This window comes from Loxodonta africana, chromosome 16 (assembly GCF_030014295.1).
Source record: "Loxodonta africana isolate mLoxAfr1 chromosome 16, mLoxAfr1.hap2, whole genome shotgun sequence".
Taxonomy (NCBI): domain Eukaryota; kingdom Metazoa; phylum Chordata; class Mammalia; order Proboscidea; family Elephantidae; genus Loxodonta; species Loxodonta africana.
The window spans coordinates 40420515-40438942 of record NC_087357.1 but is presented as its reverse complement, the minus strand read 5'-3'; the positions used below and the strand labels follow the sequence as shown (position 1 = coordinate 40438942).

General features: G+C 39.0%; 1 protein-coding gene across 1 annotated transcript in view; it reads right to left on the bottom strand.

Moving 5' to 3' along the window:
- NOC3L (NOC3 like DNA replication regulator) overlaps window positions 1-17597 on the bottom strand; it is a 37267-nt gene extending 19670 nt beyond the window's left edge. Inside the window, exons 1-10 of the mRNA XM_003409002.4 lie at window positions 17462-17597; window positions 16269-16476; window positions 13387-13519; window positions 12021-12178; window positions 11187-11243; window positions 9018-9148; window positions 7287-7448; window positions 7020-7113; window positions 2811-2986; window positions 1622-1750 (exon numbers count right to left, since the gene is read on the bottom strand). Coding sequence (XP_003409050.1) covers window positions 1622-1750; window positions 2811-2986; window positions 7020-7113; window positions 7287-7448; window positions 9018-9148; window positions 11187-11243; window positions 12021-12178; window positions 13387-13519; window positions 16269-16476; window positions 17462-17470 — 1257 coding nt within the window. The 5' untranslated portion in view covers window positions 17471-17597. The remainder of the gene's footprint in view (window positions 1-1621; window positions 1751-2810; window positions 2987-7019; window positions 7114-7286; window positions 7449-9017; window positions 9149-11186; window positions 11244-12020; window positions 12179-13386; window positions 13520-16268; window positions 16477-17461) is intronic.
- Window positions 17598-18428: the final 831 nt, after the last annotated feature.

Below are 18428 nucleotides of genomic sequence, written 5' to 3'. Positions count from 1 at the left end.
CATTACTATACAGTGTAAATTCCACCAACACACACAGTTTTGTTTTTATTGTTCACCTTTTTATCCCCAGAACCTAGGCTAGAGCCTGGCATATAGAAGATATTTATTGAAATTAATGAATGTAAAAAAACCAAAACCAAACCCATTGCCATCGAGTCGATTCCGACTCATAGCGACCCTGTAGGACAGAGTAGAACCGCCCCATAGAGTTTCCAAGGACCTCTGGTGGATTCGAACTGCTGACCTTTTGGTTAGCAGCTGTAGCACTTAACCACTGCACCACCAGGGTTTCCAATGAATGTAAAGATTATCACAAAACAGTATGAAAAACAAATACCCAAGGAGAAAGTAGAAACTCAACGCAATTCACAAAAGATTAAAATGATGAATAACTATATGGAAGGAAGCAAAACTTCACTAATATTAATTGAACTAATAATAACGTTTAAATTATTTAATAATTTAAAATATATATACATGTGCAATATATACCATTTTTCACCTACCAGACTAACAAAGATTAAACAGTAAAAATATTCAGCATTCGGTAGGTTGTGGGGATATGACATTCATATCAACAGTGGGAACATAAATGATACGACATTTTTGGTGGGTTTTTTGTAATTTGACATTACCTCTCAAATTTTTAAACATGTATACTGTCTGATCCAGTATCTATCCTTTAGAAATTTAACTCATAGAAGATGCACGCAAGTATGAAAAACTAGTATCACCAAAGACATTCTCTACAAGAAGGACTGAAACAGCAAAAAACTGGAAACCCAGCTGTCCATCAAATAGGGGGAAATATATTCATATAAACCAAAAGACCCGTTGTCATCAAGTCGATTCCAACTCATAATCACCCTATCGGACAAAGCAGAACTGCCCCATAGGGTTTCCAAGGAGCAGCTGGTGGATTCGAACTGATAACGTTCTGGTTTAGCAGCTGTAGCTCTTAACCACTATGCCACCAGGGTTTCCATATTCATATAATGGAATACTATATGAGAAAAAAATGAAGCAGTCCTACAGATAAGTCCTCAACGTAAGTACTATATATAAGACTACTATATAAAATGAAAAAATTCCAGAAGAGTTTTGATACTATAAACCCATTTTTTAACATAAAAGCAAGCATATATCTGTCTATACTTGCACAGAAAAACATTCAGAAGGATATACAGGCAGTACCCAGGTTACAAACAAGATACATTCCTAACCGTGTCTTTGAGTCGTATCTGTAGCTAAGTCAGAACAGGCGCAAAAGGTTCTTACTTACCCTTACTTTAGTGCAAGAAGAGTCTTGAAGCCTTTTCAATGATTTAAAAGCGGAACTTGCACCAAGTGATGGTGACTGGGATGAAGGGTTTGTTACTGAGTAGGGTTTCAAAAAGTGAGGGCAAATTTACATAACATTACAGGGCAGGTAAGGGTTGTCCCTAAGTTGGACTTTTAGAACCCAGGGGCCTGCCTATATACCAAACAGTGGTTACATCTACTGTAAATTGTTATATTCATAAATTTCACTTTTATAAAGAATAAATTCCTTATAACAACTGGAAATAAACTTTGTAGTTTAAAAACAAGTCAAATGCAAAGCAAAAGAAGAAAGGCTTACCTCTGGCCTAACGTCATAATTTCTGCCCTTCACAAAACCAGAAATTACTTTAATTACACCAAGGGAAGCTTGGCCTAATTTATCTTGTTTAAAGAGTTTCTTTACTGCCTCACAGCACATATCAGATATCTGAAAAACAAAATGTTACACTAAACCAGTGTTTCTCAACCTCAACACTATTGACATTTGAGGCTAGGTAATTCTTTGTTGTGGGGGCCTTTATTCACTTTATACCAGTAGCACCCCCCGCCAACCATAACAATCAAAAATGTCTCCAGACAAAAGAGAATGAAGAACACCAAAGACAAGGAAAATATTAGCCCAAGACAGAAAGGGCCACATAAACCAGAGACTCCAGCAGCCTGAGACCAGAAGAACTAGATGGTGCCCAGCTACCACTAATGACCACTCTGACAGGGAACACAACAGAGTCCCTGATGGAGCAGGAGAAAAGCAGGGTGCAGAACTCAAACTCTAGTAAAAAGACCAAACTTAATGGTCTGACTGAGACTGGGGGGACCCCAGAAGACACGGCCCCCCAAACTCTGTTAGTTCAAACCTAAAAGCATTCCCAAAGCCAACTCTTCAGCCAAAGATTAGACTGGACTATAAGACATAACATGATACTCACGAAGAGTGTGCTTCTTAGCTCAAATAGATATATGAGACTAAATGGGCAGCTCCCGTCTGGAGGCGAGATGAGAAGGCAGAAAGGGACAGGAACTGGTTGAATGTTCACAGGAAATCCGTTATGGAAAGGAGGAGTGTGCTGTCACATTACAGGGAGGGCAACTAGGGTCACGTAACAATGTGTGTATAAATTTTTGTATGACAAACTAACTTGAACTGTAAACTTTCACTTACAGCACAATAAAAAGTCTCCAGAGATGTCACTGAATTGTGCATGTAGAAACTGTTGAATTGGTCTATGTTCTGTTGTGTATATTCTCAACAACAAAAAAAGTCTCCACACGTTGCTTAATATTCCCTGGGAAGAAGAAGGGGGCCAAAATTGCCTCCTGTTGAGGATCACTGCAATAAATTTATTTTCAAATACCTTTCTTAAAGAGATAGAGTTTAACAAAGTAGCCCTATTTTACTAATAAGTAATAGATTCAAAAGAATTTTGAGAGGAAAAAAGAAAATCATATCATCTATTATTGTTCTATTAGGAACAAGAGCAACCCACCGACTTTGACATGTCATTCATGAGAGGGACAATCAACACAATGATGTTGTTGTGAAAATTAAAATGAGGTAGTGCCACCAACAGCTCACACAGGCTCTTCACTGCCACTTCTGCCAGTCCTTTATATGCTTTTAAGGAAACTACATTACTTTTCTTCAGCTTTCTTTGCTTCCAGTCTAGTCAAAAGAAAACTGTAGTTACTTTACTTATGGGTGAACACTCAAATTAGCTTTCTTTTACAATAATATGCAAGCAGTATGATGAAAACTCAAGACACAGTGCTAATACTTAAATATGAGTTGTGACTATGCTTAGGCAAGAAGCATAAATCTTATATTGAACTTTTTCTACCATCATCCACTCTTTGATTCTAACCACAATTACACAAATTTTGACTTTTCATTTTGGCATTAGATCAAGTTTCTCTGGAGTGGGAAAAAAGGCGGGAGAAGGGGCTGGATATGTTAAAGGAGTCTCTGGGCTGGACTTCTTCCAAGGAATTCCGCAAAACACCAGACTGTAACTCAAGATGCCTGGATTCAAATTCTAGTCATCTGCTAACGGGCTGGTGAATATGAGCAAGTTCCAACTTCTCTGGGCCCCAGTCTTCCCAAAATTTCTAAAATCTACATCTTTTCTTCTAACTTGCTGATGCTTACTGTGGTATCTCTGCCAATAACCATGAAGTCCAAAAGAGATTCAAATTTTCCTTCAAAATACCAGTTTATAGTTCTCCTAAAGAAATTTCTACATACATCCCATGCTACTGTAATACAGTGTCTTGAATGAGAATATGAAAATATGCCGGTCTCTCTAGAGTAGGTTCAACATCTCCCTCTATACTACACACACGCCAGAGTATGGGTAAGAGTATGTTTTAAATCTGTTTCTCATATATGTGATTTTTCTTCAGATTGTATTCACAAAAAATAACGACAGTATCTTTTATTTCCTTGGAGCTGACAAGACTTCATAATGCTTCAATCAACTTAGAAAGTGTCTATACCTGCACTTCCCAACATATCACTAGCCACATGTGGCTACTGAGCACCTAAAACGTGGCTAGGCCAAATTGAGATGTGTTTCAAGTGTAAAATACATACCAGAGTTAGAACTTAACAACAAAAAAAACTCAATAACTTTAAAAAATGATTACATGTCAAAATGATAATAATCTGGATATATATATACATATAGAATATACTAAAAATTAATGTCATTGCCTTTCTACTTTTTTTTTAGTATGGCTATATTTTTTAAAAATAGTATGTGTGGCTCAAGTTATATTTCTACTGGACAGTGTTGGTCTACACAGAGCTCCTAGGCCCATGCATCACCAGGAGAGTAAATGCTAGTAATGAAGTTCCAGTTGGGAGGCTAGGGCACAGAGGCGACATCCATGCTACCCACTCCCACTTTATTCCCACCACCTTCATGCCCTTATTGGGCCAACAGAACTCAATAGTCCTGTTACATGTGAGACAGCAACTCGGCGATCCTAAGGCCCAGCACTGAATAAGGGAGCCCAAATAGGCCAAGTGAAAGAACCTGGTCTAAGCAATTGAGTCTCTTCCCCACTCATGCCTCAATTTTTCCTGTGTCCTTCCTATCGTGAAGATAGTTAATGATTTGACAGAAGAGTTTATCATCCCTAATAATTGATGTGTAAGTCCATTTTCAAGGCACTCATTATATCCACTCCAAGTTATCCTTCCCTTCTGATAACCATTTATTAATTCAACAAGCTAATGTTGACTGGAAGAGATTCTTATTCGTGCCTCTTCCAAAGAACAGAGTGCAGAAATTATCAAACAATATCAGTATCACATATGGAACTACTGACTAGGTAAAGGACAACAACACTAACAGCTGACATAATACACAAAGCAATTTGACTATGCAGATCATAACAAACTATGGATAACATTACAAAGAGTGGGAATTTCAGAACACTTAATTGTGCTCATGCAGAACCTGTAGACAGACCAAGAGGCAGTTGTTCGAACGTAACAAGGACTGCATGACTTAAAATCAGGAAAGGTGTGCATCAGGGTTGTAGCCTTTCATCTTACTATTAAATCTGTATGCTGAGTCAATAATCCAAGAAGCTGAACTATATGAAGAAGACCACAGTATCAGGATTGGAGGAAGACTCATTAACAACCTGCAATATACAAATGACACAACCCTGCTATGCTGAAAGCCAAGAAGACTTGAAGCACTCACTGATGAAGACCAAAGACTACATACAGCCTTCAGTATGGATCACACCTCAACATAAAGAAAACAAAAATCCTCACAAGTGGACCAATAAGCAACATCATGATAAAGAAAATACTGACGTTGGTAAGGATTTCATTTTACTTGGATCCACAATCAACACCCACAGAAGCAACAGTCAAGAAATCAAACGACATATTGCATTTGGGCAAATGTGCTGCAACACCTCTTTAAAGTGTTAAAAAGCAAAGAGGTCATCTTGAAGACAAAGGTGCACCTGATGAAAGCCATGGTATTTTCAATCGTCTCATATGCATACAAAGCTGAACAGTGAATAAGGAAGACAGAAGAACTGATGCATCCGAATTATGGCGCTAGCAAAGAATACTGAATATACCAGGACTGCCAGAAGAACGAACAAATCTGTCTCAGAAGAGTACAGCCAGAACATTCCTTAGAAGAGAGGATGGCAAGACTTCATTTCAGGTACTTTGGACATGTTATCAGGAGGGACCAGTCCTTGTAGAAGGACGTCACGCTTGGTAAAGTAGAAGGTCATTGAAAAAGAGGAAGACCCTCAATGAGATGGACAGTGGCTGCAACAATGGGCTCAAACGTAGTGACAATTTTGACTATGGTGCAGGACCAGGCAGAGTTTCGTAAGGACGTCATGTTTGGTAAAGTAGAAGGTCACTGAAAAAGAGGAAGACCCTCAATGAGATGGGCAGTGGCTGCAACAATGGGCTCAAACATAGTGACAATTTTGATTATGGTGCAGGACCAGGCAGAGTTTCGTTCTGTTGTACATAGGATAGCTATGAGTCAGAACCAACTCAGTGGCACCTAACAACAAATAGGTGGTGAGATCATTAACGCTGTGTGTCAACTTGGCTGGGCCATCATGCTCAGTCGTTTGGCAGTTAAGTCATATGATGATGTGATTATCTCCAGGATGGGATATGATATAATATGATCACCTCCATGATGTGATCTGCTATGAGCAGCCAATCACTTGAAATGCAGTTTTCTTGGGGGTGTGGCCTGCATCCAATATAGGTGGACTTTTTGGCAAGGCTCATGGGCTTTTGCTTGCACTGGATCCTGCAGCTGGCTTCTGTTCATCTGACCTCCGATTCTTGGGACATGAGCTAGCAGTTTACCTGCCATCTTGCCTGCCGATCTTGGGATTCGTCAGTCTTTGCAGCCTGTGAGCCAGGGCCCTGCTGTCTGACTTGCTGATCTTGGGTTCAGCAGCCCCTGAGGCTATGTGAATCTGGAGGGACCTCCGGTCTGACCCACATCTCACCCTCTACAACCGTGTGAGGCATTTCCTTAACATATATCTCTCTGTATATGTATTTATACACTTTACTAGTTTTGCTTCTCTAGAGAGCCCTGCCTAAGACAGGTAGTAAGTGGCAGAGCCAGTTTTACGGACTGAATTGTGTCCCCACAAAATGTGTTGTAAATCCTAACTTCTATGCTTATGATTATAATCCCATTTGGGGATGGGTTGTCTCTGTTATGTTAATGAGGCAGGATTAGTGTAGGGTGTGTCTTAAGCCAATCTCTTTTAAAATATAAAAGAGATTAAACAAGTAAGTGAGTAGAGGAGAGATGGGGTAATATAGATGCCAAGACACATGGAGATCTCCAGGGGACCAGGAAGCAGAAGCTGAAGAGACAAGGACCTTCCTTCAGAGCTAACAGAGAGAGAAAGCCCTCCCCTCGAGCTGGCACTCTAAATTCAGACTTTGAATCTCCTAAGCTGTGAGAAAATAAATTTGTTTGTTGTAAAGCCATCTGCTTGTAGTATTTCTGTTACAGCAGCACTAGATAACTAAGCCAGGATTTAAACTCGAGTAGTCTGACTCCATACTGTATCTTGACCATACATTATACTGCCTCACCACATAGCACGGAAAACAGAATTCACCTTCCTGATCAAAACGAAATCTATTACATACTTCTAATATATGTTTAATATACCTTTAACCATTTGTTCCAGATTTTCCAAATAAAATTTGTATTGGCTAACCAGGCCTTCTTCAAATTCTCTTAATTTCTGGGTTTCTTTGCGGATCTGAAAAGATCAAAATGATCAATCGTTTCTTTTAAATTAAAATATTAAAATCCAAAAATGAGCACAAAATGCGAGTGCCTACTATATACCTGTGCTGTAAAACAAAACAAACCCCACCTCTAGCTCTCCAAAATCTCCAGCTTACTTTGTGCAGTAGTTACATCAAACATTACCTTGGTAGATTTTTCTGCTTCTGTTAGGGGGCGGATTTTATATGAAGGAGTAATGTCTTTAAACAACTCCATCAAAGAAACTACCACCAGCTTTCGAACAGTAACAGCCACATCAGGATCCTGTTCCATTAGCATGGAACGTAATTCTTTCAATTTTTTAACCTGTTAAAGAAATAACTTGTAAGGCTAGAGATATCATGGCAAAACAATTATGAACAGAAGACAACAGCCCCCACACCTGGCACAATAAGTGGGATTCACAAAATGACTAACATGTCATTATTCAGTTAAGCCACACACAGCTGTACACACGATTCACTTTACCGACAGATAAATCACTACAATTCTATGTTAATCGTATTTATGTTAAATAAGTAGTCCAAAAAATAGTTTAAATTTATTGATTTATCTAACTTTAGAAATTCTTTTTTATTGGGTTTTCTTAAAGCATGAGTGCCCTATTTTCTAAAAACACTTTTTGAAACATAGTATTCTGAAATATGTTAAAATGTATATACACACCAATCAAATACAGTGGCCACAGATACACCAATTAATCAGAAATGAAATGTACCACCAACCTTAGCTTCAACAAAACTCATAAAAAGATCATTGTGTCTTGTAATGCAGAAATGAAAAATTGATTTCAGCAGATGTGCTTGCTCTGATCAACTACTAATGTCTGCTGGAGTGCTATCTAGAGAAGCAACATTCTGACTGGTTAGCAATATCCACCATAAGCAAGGAATAGGGCAAATACGCCGCCACCTATTTGCTATTCCTACATTGTGGACAATAAGCATGAGGCTTCACGGTTAGAAGACCTGGGTTCCAATCTACCGGCTGCTGAAAACTAGGAACGCTTGAGTTTTTTAAGACTCAATACCTTCACTTGTAAAGTAAGATCAGTAACTCTTTTGTGGTTTTGTAAGTGATTAAATGAGATAATTTAAGTCAGAAATAGCCCACGTTCTTCTCAATTCTGCTCCAAAACTTCCCCTTACTCTATTAGAAAAGGACATGTACTACTCTAAAGCACACCCACGCGAAATTGCTATTTTCTATAAATGTAAACATAACAATGTATTTTACTGTTAAGTAAATAATTGTCAAAGGATGCTATGGACACAGTAACAACAGAACCACCTTAGATGATTTTATGTATACTTTATCATTTAATCCTAACAACAAAATTTTGAAATAGATACTATCTTCTTTTTAGAGATGATAAAAATGAGCCAGGTAAAATGACTTAACTAAAGTCACATAGATAGTACTTAACAGAGGAAGACTGAATCTTAGGTTTCCAGTCCAGGTGTTATAACTATCACCACCATCACAACTGTACCTGTGGCCCAATGATAATTCATTACAATTCTCTGGCTCTACTTCACTTAAAATATCTTCCACTTAAAAGCAGTCCTGAACTAATGTCACTGGTTTGTTTTATAGCAGGTTTCTTATCTTAAGAGTTGGAACATTAAGTCCAGTATCTTCATTTGGGAAGAGGAAAATAGGACCCAGAAAGTTTAAGTGACTTTTCTAAGGTCACAGAAGAAATTAAGTTCAGACATAACATTAAGCTAAGGTTCTGTCCACTCTCTTATTCTAACTCAGCTACTATTTTTAGTTAGTGCTTTTCCTTTTCACGTACGCTTGTAGGTAACAAGAGAGCCTTAAATATTTATACCACATCTAATATAAAGAACTGAAAGAAATTCATATACCTACATTACTTTCTGGATCTGATAATATGGCAGATGCTAAGGCTGCAATATGCATTTTCTTCTCCTGCAGTTTTTTCTTTCTCTCAATTAAATGTTCTTCTAAGGTCAGCTCTGGAATGGAATCTTCGATGATCTCTGAAAGAGATTAGGTTTTCCCTCTTAAATTTTCCTCTATTTATAAGTATCCAAGAACTATAACCAATAATTTTACTACAGTAGTAACAAATAAAAATGATAATAAAATTAAAAAAAAAATTTTTTTTTTTTTTTTTTATTGAGCACTTACCACAGGCCAGGAACTCTACATTTATTACTACACATTACCCTCTTGACAATCCTAAGAGGCAGGTACCATTAGTAGCCCCATTTGGTAGATAAGGAAACTGAGGCAAAATGAGAGTAGGAAACTGAACTCATAAAACCTGGCAGAAATGGGATTCAAACCCAGGCAGTCTGGCTCCAGGGTTCACATTCTTAACCACTATTTGAATAAACCCGCAATAATTCGAATTAGTTAAGGGAAAGGACAATCTGATTTAGTTTTTCTAAAAGTATATAATATCCTCCCATGGTTTCAGGGGATATCTAGGTCAACTGGCATAACAAAGTTTATTAAGAAGATGTTCTGCATCCTACTTTGGTGAGTGGCATCTGAGGTCTTAATAGCTTGCCAAGTGGCCATCTAAGATGCATCTATTGGTCCCAACCCACCTGGTACAAAGGAGAATGAAAAACACCAAGAGACAAAAGGGCCACATAAACCAGAGATTCCATCAGCCTGAGACCAGAAGAACTCGATGGTGCCCAGCTACCACAAAGACCACCCAGAGTTCCTGTTGGAGCAGGAGAAAAGTGCGGAGCAGAAATCAAATTCACATAAAAAAACAGACTTAATGGTCTAAGACTGGAGGAACCCTCAAAGTCATGGCCCCCATATGATCTGTTAACTCAGAACTAAAACCATTCCCAAAGCCCACTCTTCAGACAAAGATTAGGCTGGACTATAAAACATAAAATAATACTCATGAAGAGTATATTTCCTAATTCAAGCAAATACACAAGACCAAATGGGCAGCTGCTGTCTGGAGGCAGGATGAGAAAGCAGGAAGGGGCAGGAGCTGGTTGGGTGGACGTGGGAAGCCTGGGGTGGAAAGAGGGAGTGTGCTGTTATATTATACGGATTGCAACTACTGTCACATAACAATATGTGTATGAATTTTTGTATGAGAAATGAAATTGAGCCATAAACTTTCACCTAAGGAATTTTAAAAAATTGGAAAAATAAATAAAAGTATACAATATTCTCCTTTGCTTTCAACTCTGTATAGTACTTTGAACTACACAAAACATGGCCGTCTTAAGAAATTTACAGGGAACTAACTTTAATAAACACACAAGCATAATTTGTAACAAGCCTATGAAGGATAACTGAAAACAGTTAAACGGGTGACCATAATCTCATTCACACTACTAAGTATAAGTAAAATTTAACCAGCACATTTTGTTACAAATTCCAAGCCAATATAGTTCCAAATGGGAGCCCTGGTGGCACAGCGGTTAAGAGTCCACCTGCTAACCAAAAAGGTCGGCACTTCAAATCCACCAGCTGCTCCTTGGAAACCCTATGTGGCAGTTCTAAAGGGTCATTATGAGTCGGAATCGACTCGACGACAATGGGCTTTTTGGTTTACAGCTCCAAACGATACAGTATTTCTTTCAGTTTAACTTTGATCAGAATAGTCCCAGATATTAGAAAACCACAATCAGTTATCTAACACAGACATGGGCAAAGAATACTTCCTCTAAGAAAGAAACAAATGACTTCTTACCACAAGATCTTTTTTTTATAATTTAAGGCTAAAAATAAAATATTAATATTTGTAGACAGGTCCTTCTCCCACAATTATAAAGAATTTGGAACAATAACAATTAATAAGACTCTATGCATGTCTGGTCATTAGACTGTGTAAATGTTCCCATAACAAAAAACAAAAAGGGATCAAATTCCAGAGATGACTTTTTAAAATGTAGAAAAACATTCAAAACAAAATGACCTGTACTCCAAAAATGCACGTTCCAGATTTTACCTAAAATTAATTCACATTTACTATTCTAAAAAAAAAATGTAACTCTCAATGTATAATTTAGTAACTATAAAGATGTAGCCCATTACCTTCCTCAAGTCCCTTTTCTTCTTCTTGATCCTCTTCATCTTTGTTACTGTCAATAACTACATGGAAAGTACGTGAATTAAAAATGTGAGCATATACTTACTTAAGTGGCAAAACTATACAACACAACAAATTAGGTTCCCATTTAACCATTTTTATACAACTTGTTCCATGAAAGTGGTTACATTTTTTACAATGTGTCAACATTCTCAATATTTCCATTCTTTTTATTCTGTTCCCATTAACCCAGCTTCCCCACCTCTCCTTAGTGTCCCATCTTTGTTTTAGGGTAAATGTTGACTGTTTGGTCTCACAGAGTTGATTATTTAAGAGAGTACGGTATTCACACGTGATATTGTTTATCTCATAACCCATCCTTTTATTTGAATGAAAAGTGACCACTGCCATGTTTGTTTCTTGCCTGGTAGTTTCATAGGTATGTGTTTTGTGATAAATAATGTGACTTCACATCTTTGACTTCTGGAGTTTTCTGCGTAATACCTTTTAAAAGAAAAAAGTTAAATGAAAGAAGAAAAAAAAAAGATGGCTAACACAGGATGGTTAGTATGCTCTAATTTTAGATATGACAGAACTTGGGGAAATAGTCTTGGTGAAGCCTGTAGCTTCATTTGTCCTCACAGTACAATGGATACCTGAGATAATTATCTGTACTTCCGGCCAAAATTATCAGGCTTGTTACACGACTAATTGCAGCTATACTTATTTTGCAGATTATCTTTCTTTAAAAAATAAAATTAAATTCTGAATGAAAAAAAATGTGATAATATTAAAATCAAGCTGAAATTTTAACTAACACATCAGCTGATTAAATTCACCTGGCTTCTCCCTGGTCTGTGGAATTATACCACTTTTATCTTTGATAGGAAGCAAATGAATGAGTTCTTTCTCTGGTGCAGTTTGCAGAGTTCTCGGTATTTTTTCATATTTCTCTATAATGCTTTCGTGCTTTCGTTTCTTGGCATGAACGGGTTCGCTGAGGGGGAAAAAAGTCGTATTAGTATACGTTAATCTTACTATATTAGTTTTAATGTATTTAAAAAGCAAACCCAGAGATCTACCATTTTAAAAGCAAAGAAAAATAAACCATAGCCAAACCTTCAATAGGTGTAGATATTGGCACCTAGACCAGTGCCCGGCACATAGTAGGCACTCAAATAGTAACTGAGTAAATTGATGATGCACACAGTCTACCACAAAGGTTCCAATTACACCTACATCATTTTCTCCTGAGATGAAAATAAAGGTGAAGCTTTCAGCAGATCCTTTTTTGAAGAATATTCCACAGAGCCAAGGAGTGACATCATATTATTCTACTTTTTTAGCATGGACACTGGAGTTAAAAAGGTCTAAGTTTAAATTCTAGATCCATTTCTTGGGACTGGGGGGAAGCTGGTTACTTCTCTATAAATGGGAGCAATACCTGCCTAGGAGGGTAATGGGGATTAAGTGAGACCACGGCCATAAGGAACTCAGGACTGTACTGCCAATGTCTCAAACGTGAGAACAGTATTCCCCCCCCACTCTACTTCAACATTCAGACTTAAAAGAAATACAGGCAATTCCCAGGTTATGAACGTCTGACTTATGTAGTTATGAACTGATCCTCATAAGCCTATTATATTAAAAATTCAAGGTACATACAATGCTTTGTAATAACAAACAGGTACTACTCTGTGGCCCACATCAAAACATTATTAGTATTACCGTATTGTTACGTTAGAGATGTTTTAGTGTATCTGGAAGTGTTTATGTTTTTCATGCACAGCAAAGTACAATATATACTAATATAAACATCTGACTAACTGACCTTTGATATGAACCGTACCTAACTGTTCCAATTTGCGTACGAACTCGACTTAAAGGCAGACTTAGGAAGGAAACTCGTTTGTAATCCAGGGACTGCCTGTAAATAAAATCTGCTTGTCTTAATCACGAGCATACTTTCTTAAGATATAAACTGATAAATATGGTTTACTATTCGTAAATATTGTGCTGAACTGTGTATCTTACACTCATCATCTAAGTAAAAATCAGAACCAAGTTTTTAACATTAGAATGATGTGGCAAAGAATGTAACCAAAGGTCACTGAACTGTACATGCAGAAAATGTTGAAGGGTGTATGTTTTGTTATGTATTCGTCACAAAAAAAAACGGTGACTATAATCTAAATGAACTATTACCTGGAAGAAAGATCTCTTGTTAAAAAAGATGCTCTTTGTCCTAAATCTCTCATTAACTGTAAGTCATCTTCATCCATCATATCTAAAGGAAGGGCTTCCTCCTCTTCCTCCTCTTCCCACTCAATCCTTTTACCTGTTCCACACATACACACACACACAAAAAAAGAAAATCAGAAAAACTATTATAGACGTAGAACTCACTGTATTTCTGTGTCTACAGTAGGAATATCTGTGCTTTCCTAATACCCCAGTCTAGTGTCTCTAAATGGGAGTGCCATCAACATGTTGGACAAGACAATCCTTTGCTGTACTAGGGCATCCTGAGCTACGCAGGGCATTGGCACCTCTGACTCCTGCAATCTAAATGACAGGAGCACTCCCAGGTCACTGGAACAACCAAAGCTTCCCCATATTCTGAAACGCCTTTCAGGGTGTTTGAGCCCCTTAGCTCCTACTCATTTCCAGTGCCTTTCACTTTCATTCCACTTTAGCCACCTTGTCCAAGAGCTATATCCCAAACCTCAGGGGCTCATCGCACTCTCATACCACATTTTATCCTTCCAACTTTCATTCAGCTACTTCCCCTGCACTACTTCTTCAACCAAATATACACACCTTCAATCGTCTGACCCTTTCCACTTTCTCCCTATCAACCGATGTGTTTTCTCACTTAGATTATATAGTCTATTATCTCAACCACTCTCCTGCCAATATCCAAGAGAACATAAAGAGCTTCCTTCTTTCTTGAAACACTTTTCTTCTGATTTCTAAGACACTGCGCACTCTTGGTCTTCTTCCAAATTCTCTGGCACCTCCTCAGACTCCTTCACAGATTTTTCCTTCTCTATCTGTTTCTCAAGCAGTAAAACCATGATTCCAGCTTATGGAGACCCCACGTGTGTCAAAATGTAACAGTGCTCCACCAGGTTTTCAACGGCTGATTTTTTTGGAAATACACTGCCAGGACTTTCTTCTGAGGCACTCCTGGGTGGACTTGAACCTCCAACATTTCAGTTAGTAGCCACAGCATAGTAACTATTTGCACCACCCAGGAATTCCTTCTTAAATTCTGTCCTTCTCTAATTCTCATGCTAGTCTCCACCCTGATTTTATCTAAGTCCAAGGCTACGAGTTTGAATCAACTGGCTAGCACACAACAACAACAAGGCTTCCATTACCATCTACTTGCTGATCATTCCCAAAACTATTCTCTCTAAGCCAGATGCTTAGATCCAGCTGCCTGTCACGCAGATGTCCAACATATAAAAATAAAGAATTTTTTTTTTAAACATATATGATTACTAACACATCCTCTTTAAATTCTATTAAAATTTAGACAGAAGAGGTTTAGGAAACATCTAACTCAATCCTCCCATTTTTGCAGGTGAAGGGCCTGGAAATTAACTGACTTTGACCAAGGGCACACTGACAGTAAGTAACAAAATCAAGAGAAAAGCAGTTTCCTGACTTCCTGTCCAATGATCTTTTATTCATTATAATATTTTGCCAAAGGTTCAAACTGAAAATGTCAAGATTAAGACAATGAGATGGATATGGGAAGACTGAATAAAGAGCTGTTCAGTAAGTAGTGTTGTTAGTTGCCGTCCAGCCGATTCTGACTCACAGCCACCCATGTATGCAGAGTAGAACTGCTCTGTAGGGTTTTCAAGGCTGTGAATTTTATAAGCAGATCACTAGGCTTCTCTTCAGAGGCATCTAGATAGGTTCAAACTGCCAACCTTTTAGGTAGTAGTCAAGAGCTTAACTGTTTGTACCACCCAGGGAGATGAAGACAAATACAAATTCCTTAAGGGTACCAGTAACACTGTTGTAAAAGAACTGGGCTAAGTCAAAATGTATCATTTCTTACCTGTTTTGAATACTTGGAGTTCTTGGATAGTTTTAAAAGGAATGACCTAGAAAATCATAGCCCAATTTCACTTCAAGGTTCCAAAAGAAAATAAAACCATACATTTAGAAATCTGGAAACCCTGGTGGCATAGTGGTTAAGTGCTATGGCTGCTAACCAAAAGGTCAGTAGTTCGAATCTACCAGGCACTCCTTGGAAATTGTATGGGGCAGTTCTACTCTATCCTATAGCGTCACTGTAAGTTGGAATCGACTCAACAGCAAACAGGTTTTCTTTGGAAATCTAGGTGCACCTTGGCAACACTCTGAAATAAGCACCAGAAAAAAGTATTCATACCTTAGCTAACTGCCAGTGAATGGAAAGTGGCAGCACTGGCACATTGTTCAACATTTATTTACACGGCTATTCTAAGTTTATCGGAGACCTGGTGGCCCGGTGGTTAAGAGTTCAGCTACTAACCAAAAGGTTGGCAGTTCGAATCTACCAGCCACTCCTTGAAAATCCCATGGGGCAGATCTACCCTGTCCTATAGGGTCACTATGAGTCGGAATCGACTGGACAGCAACAGGTTTATTTTGGAAACCCTGGTGGCATAGTGGTTAAGTGCTACAGCTACTAACCAAAAGGTCGGCGGTTCAAATCCACCAGGCGCTCCTTGAAAACCTTACGAGGCAGTTCTGCTCTGTTCTATAGTCGCCATGAGTAAGAATTGGCTCAACGGCAATGAGTGTTTTTTTTTTTTAAACTCTAAGTTTGTTTTCCCACGAATCATATGTTCAGATCTGCTTTCAAGACAAACTAAGCAAAGGCTAGCTTTTTCTCACAATGAATACTATATTACAATGTTTTCTCATACTGACTGTGATAAAACATACAGGACTACTATTCTTACCAAGTCTTAGGAAGATCTGGGAGCAAGAAAAGAGATTACTAGAAAGCAAAGCTATTTCCATGAAGAACATTTTAGAACAAATCAACGGAAACTACAGGACATGAATGCTTTCACAATTACCTGGTCGTTTTTCCTTTGGGTCTTCCAATGGGATGGGTTTCTTAGACACAGCATCTTTCACAGCTTGCCTCAGCTTCCTCTGTTCTTTTCGGTATTTCTTGAGAGTGCTTTGTTGTTTAAACTGCTTATTTTTTAGCTTGTTTTCAAGTTTGACTTTACTTGTTTTTAGCAACTTCCGAAAGCTTGGAACTTGTTTTTTGTTTCTTCTCTAGAAAACAGGAACAGAAGGAGCTTTGTATATCCCAAATTTAAATTATTTTTAAAATCCAGTTAAAAGAAATGTAAATTTCATCACACCCTCTCCATAATTTTCTGTCATGGATCTTGCATGTAAGATTTGAAATCAAACTATGTCACTAATCCTACCAAATGGCATCAGAGCATCAGTTATTCAGCCCGTACTCTTCTTGACCAGAACCCATACTGCTAAAACAGCCCTAAGGCCCAAAACAGGTTAAGAACCACTGACCTAAAAAACCTAGTGGTGGTGAATGGTTATTCAGGGTTAGCTGAGCATCCAGAGTTTAGCACACTCAGAGCAAAATGCTAGCTGTCTTTAACAACGACAACTAATATATGCTGCTTTACCATCTACAAAGTGTTCCAATACATTACCTCCAACAGCCTAATCAAGTAATGATTGCTGTTATCCTCACATTACTTATGAAGAAGCCAAAGTTCAGAAAGTTTGTGTGACTAACCAAAGACCTCTAAGCTAAGGAGGTCAAAATTGAATTCAGGTCTGTGGGTTCCAACTCTTGCTGCTTATTCCTAATTCATAAATCCAAACCCCAGGGGCTAGCTTTAATTTTCTGTGAGAACCAGAGTAAATCACTTGCTTTCGTATCTCCTTACCCTTTAGCAGGTAAATAAACTCGTGTCGGGTCCCATGACTCCTAAACTGAGAGCACAAGCCAACTTCTCATGTGTAGAATGAGGGGTTCAGAAAATGGTCTCGAAAAGACATTGAAGTTTCACATCCTATGGCCTCCTGCGGCCGTGCATGAGCACAGTAGACTAAGAATGAGCCCGGGCTAAGGGGGAAGCTGACAGCGCCATAGGGGCCAAGGGAGCCCAAATCTGGGCCAACGCGGCGTACACAGGACAAAAGCACATCTAAAAGCTACACCAAGCAGCGACTGTCAGCCAGCGGGGCCCTAAACCGCAGGGACTGGACTGCTGCAGATACTTACCGCCTTCATCCTTAGGCCTGAAAGGATCTGACAATGTCACCAGACCCAGGGAAAACAGACAAGGTAATCCACGAAACCCAAGAGAAGAACACACGTGCTTCCACCGCTACGCTTCCCAAGCCGGAAGCTCCCTCCGTCCCCGCCCCGTCGTCCTACGCCGGAAGTGGGGGCGGGACTTCCGTGGGGGTGTCTCTGAGCGCGCTCCCTTTTGGCGATGGACTCCCGACCCTGGGCCGTCATACCCCCAGCGTGCGCGCTCAGGGCGCGCGCGGAGCCTAGAGAGGATTAAGAGACCAAGAGGGAGGACCAAAGGAAGTTTAAAGTGTTTTTTTACTCTCTCCCGTTGCACTTGCCCTCCAGTTGATTTGGACTCATAGCGACCCTATAGAAACCTAGAGGGCTTCCAAGGAGCGGCTAGTGGTTTCGAACTGCTGACCTTTTGGTTAGCACCCAAGCTCTTCACCACTGGCCATCAGGGCACTGCTTTCTATTAAAGCCTTAGGGAAGTCTGGCGCCTCTCAAAGAGGACTGGATTTCTCCAATCCCCTTACTGCATTTTGTGCTTCCCTTCACATTGCCTATCCACCCTTCTGTTAGAGATATTGATTTTTGTGGTTCGTGTGACCCTAATACCTTGCAATGTGTTTTCTTCTTTTCAAAATGGGTGATTGAGAGCTTGACATAACTAACGCTATAATGATACTGTAAGCAATCTATGAACTTTTTTTTTATTGCGCCATCTGCACTTGTCTCCTTCCAAAGGGGTGCGGAGCCCTCTTGGCTCCTGTGGCCTTGGTCTCTCTCCTCTTGTTTGTTCTCTTGAGAAATGGCCTTCAGCCTGCAAGACAGCAGCTAGGGAGGCTGCCTGGTGCTTTTAGTCTGCAACTTTTTTTCTTGCTCCTTAGCTCAGTCAAAGTGGACTTGGCAGGCCAGTTCCACTAGCTGAGAGGTTCTTAGGTAAGTTTTT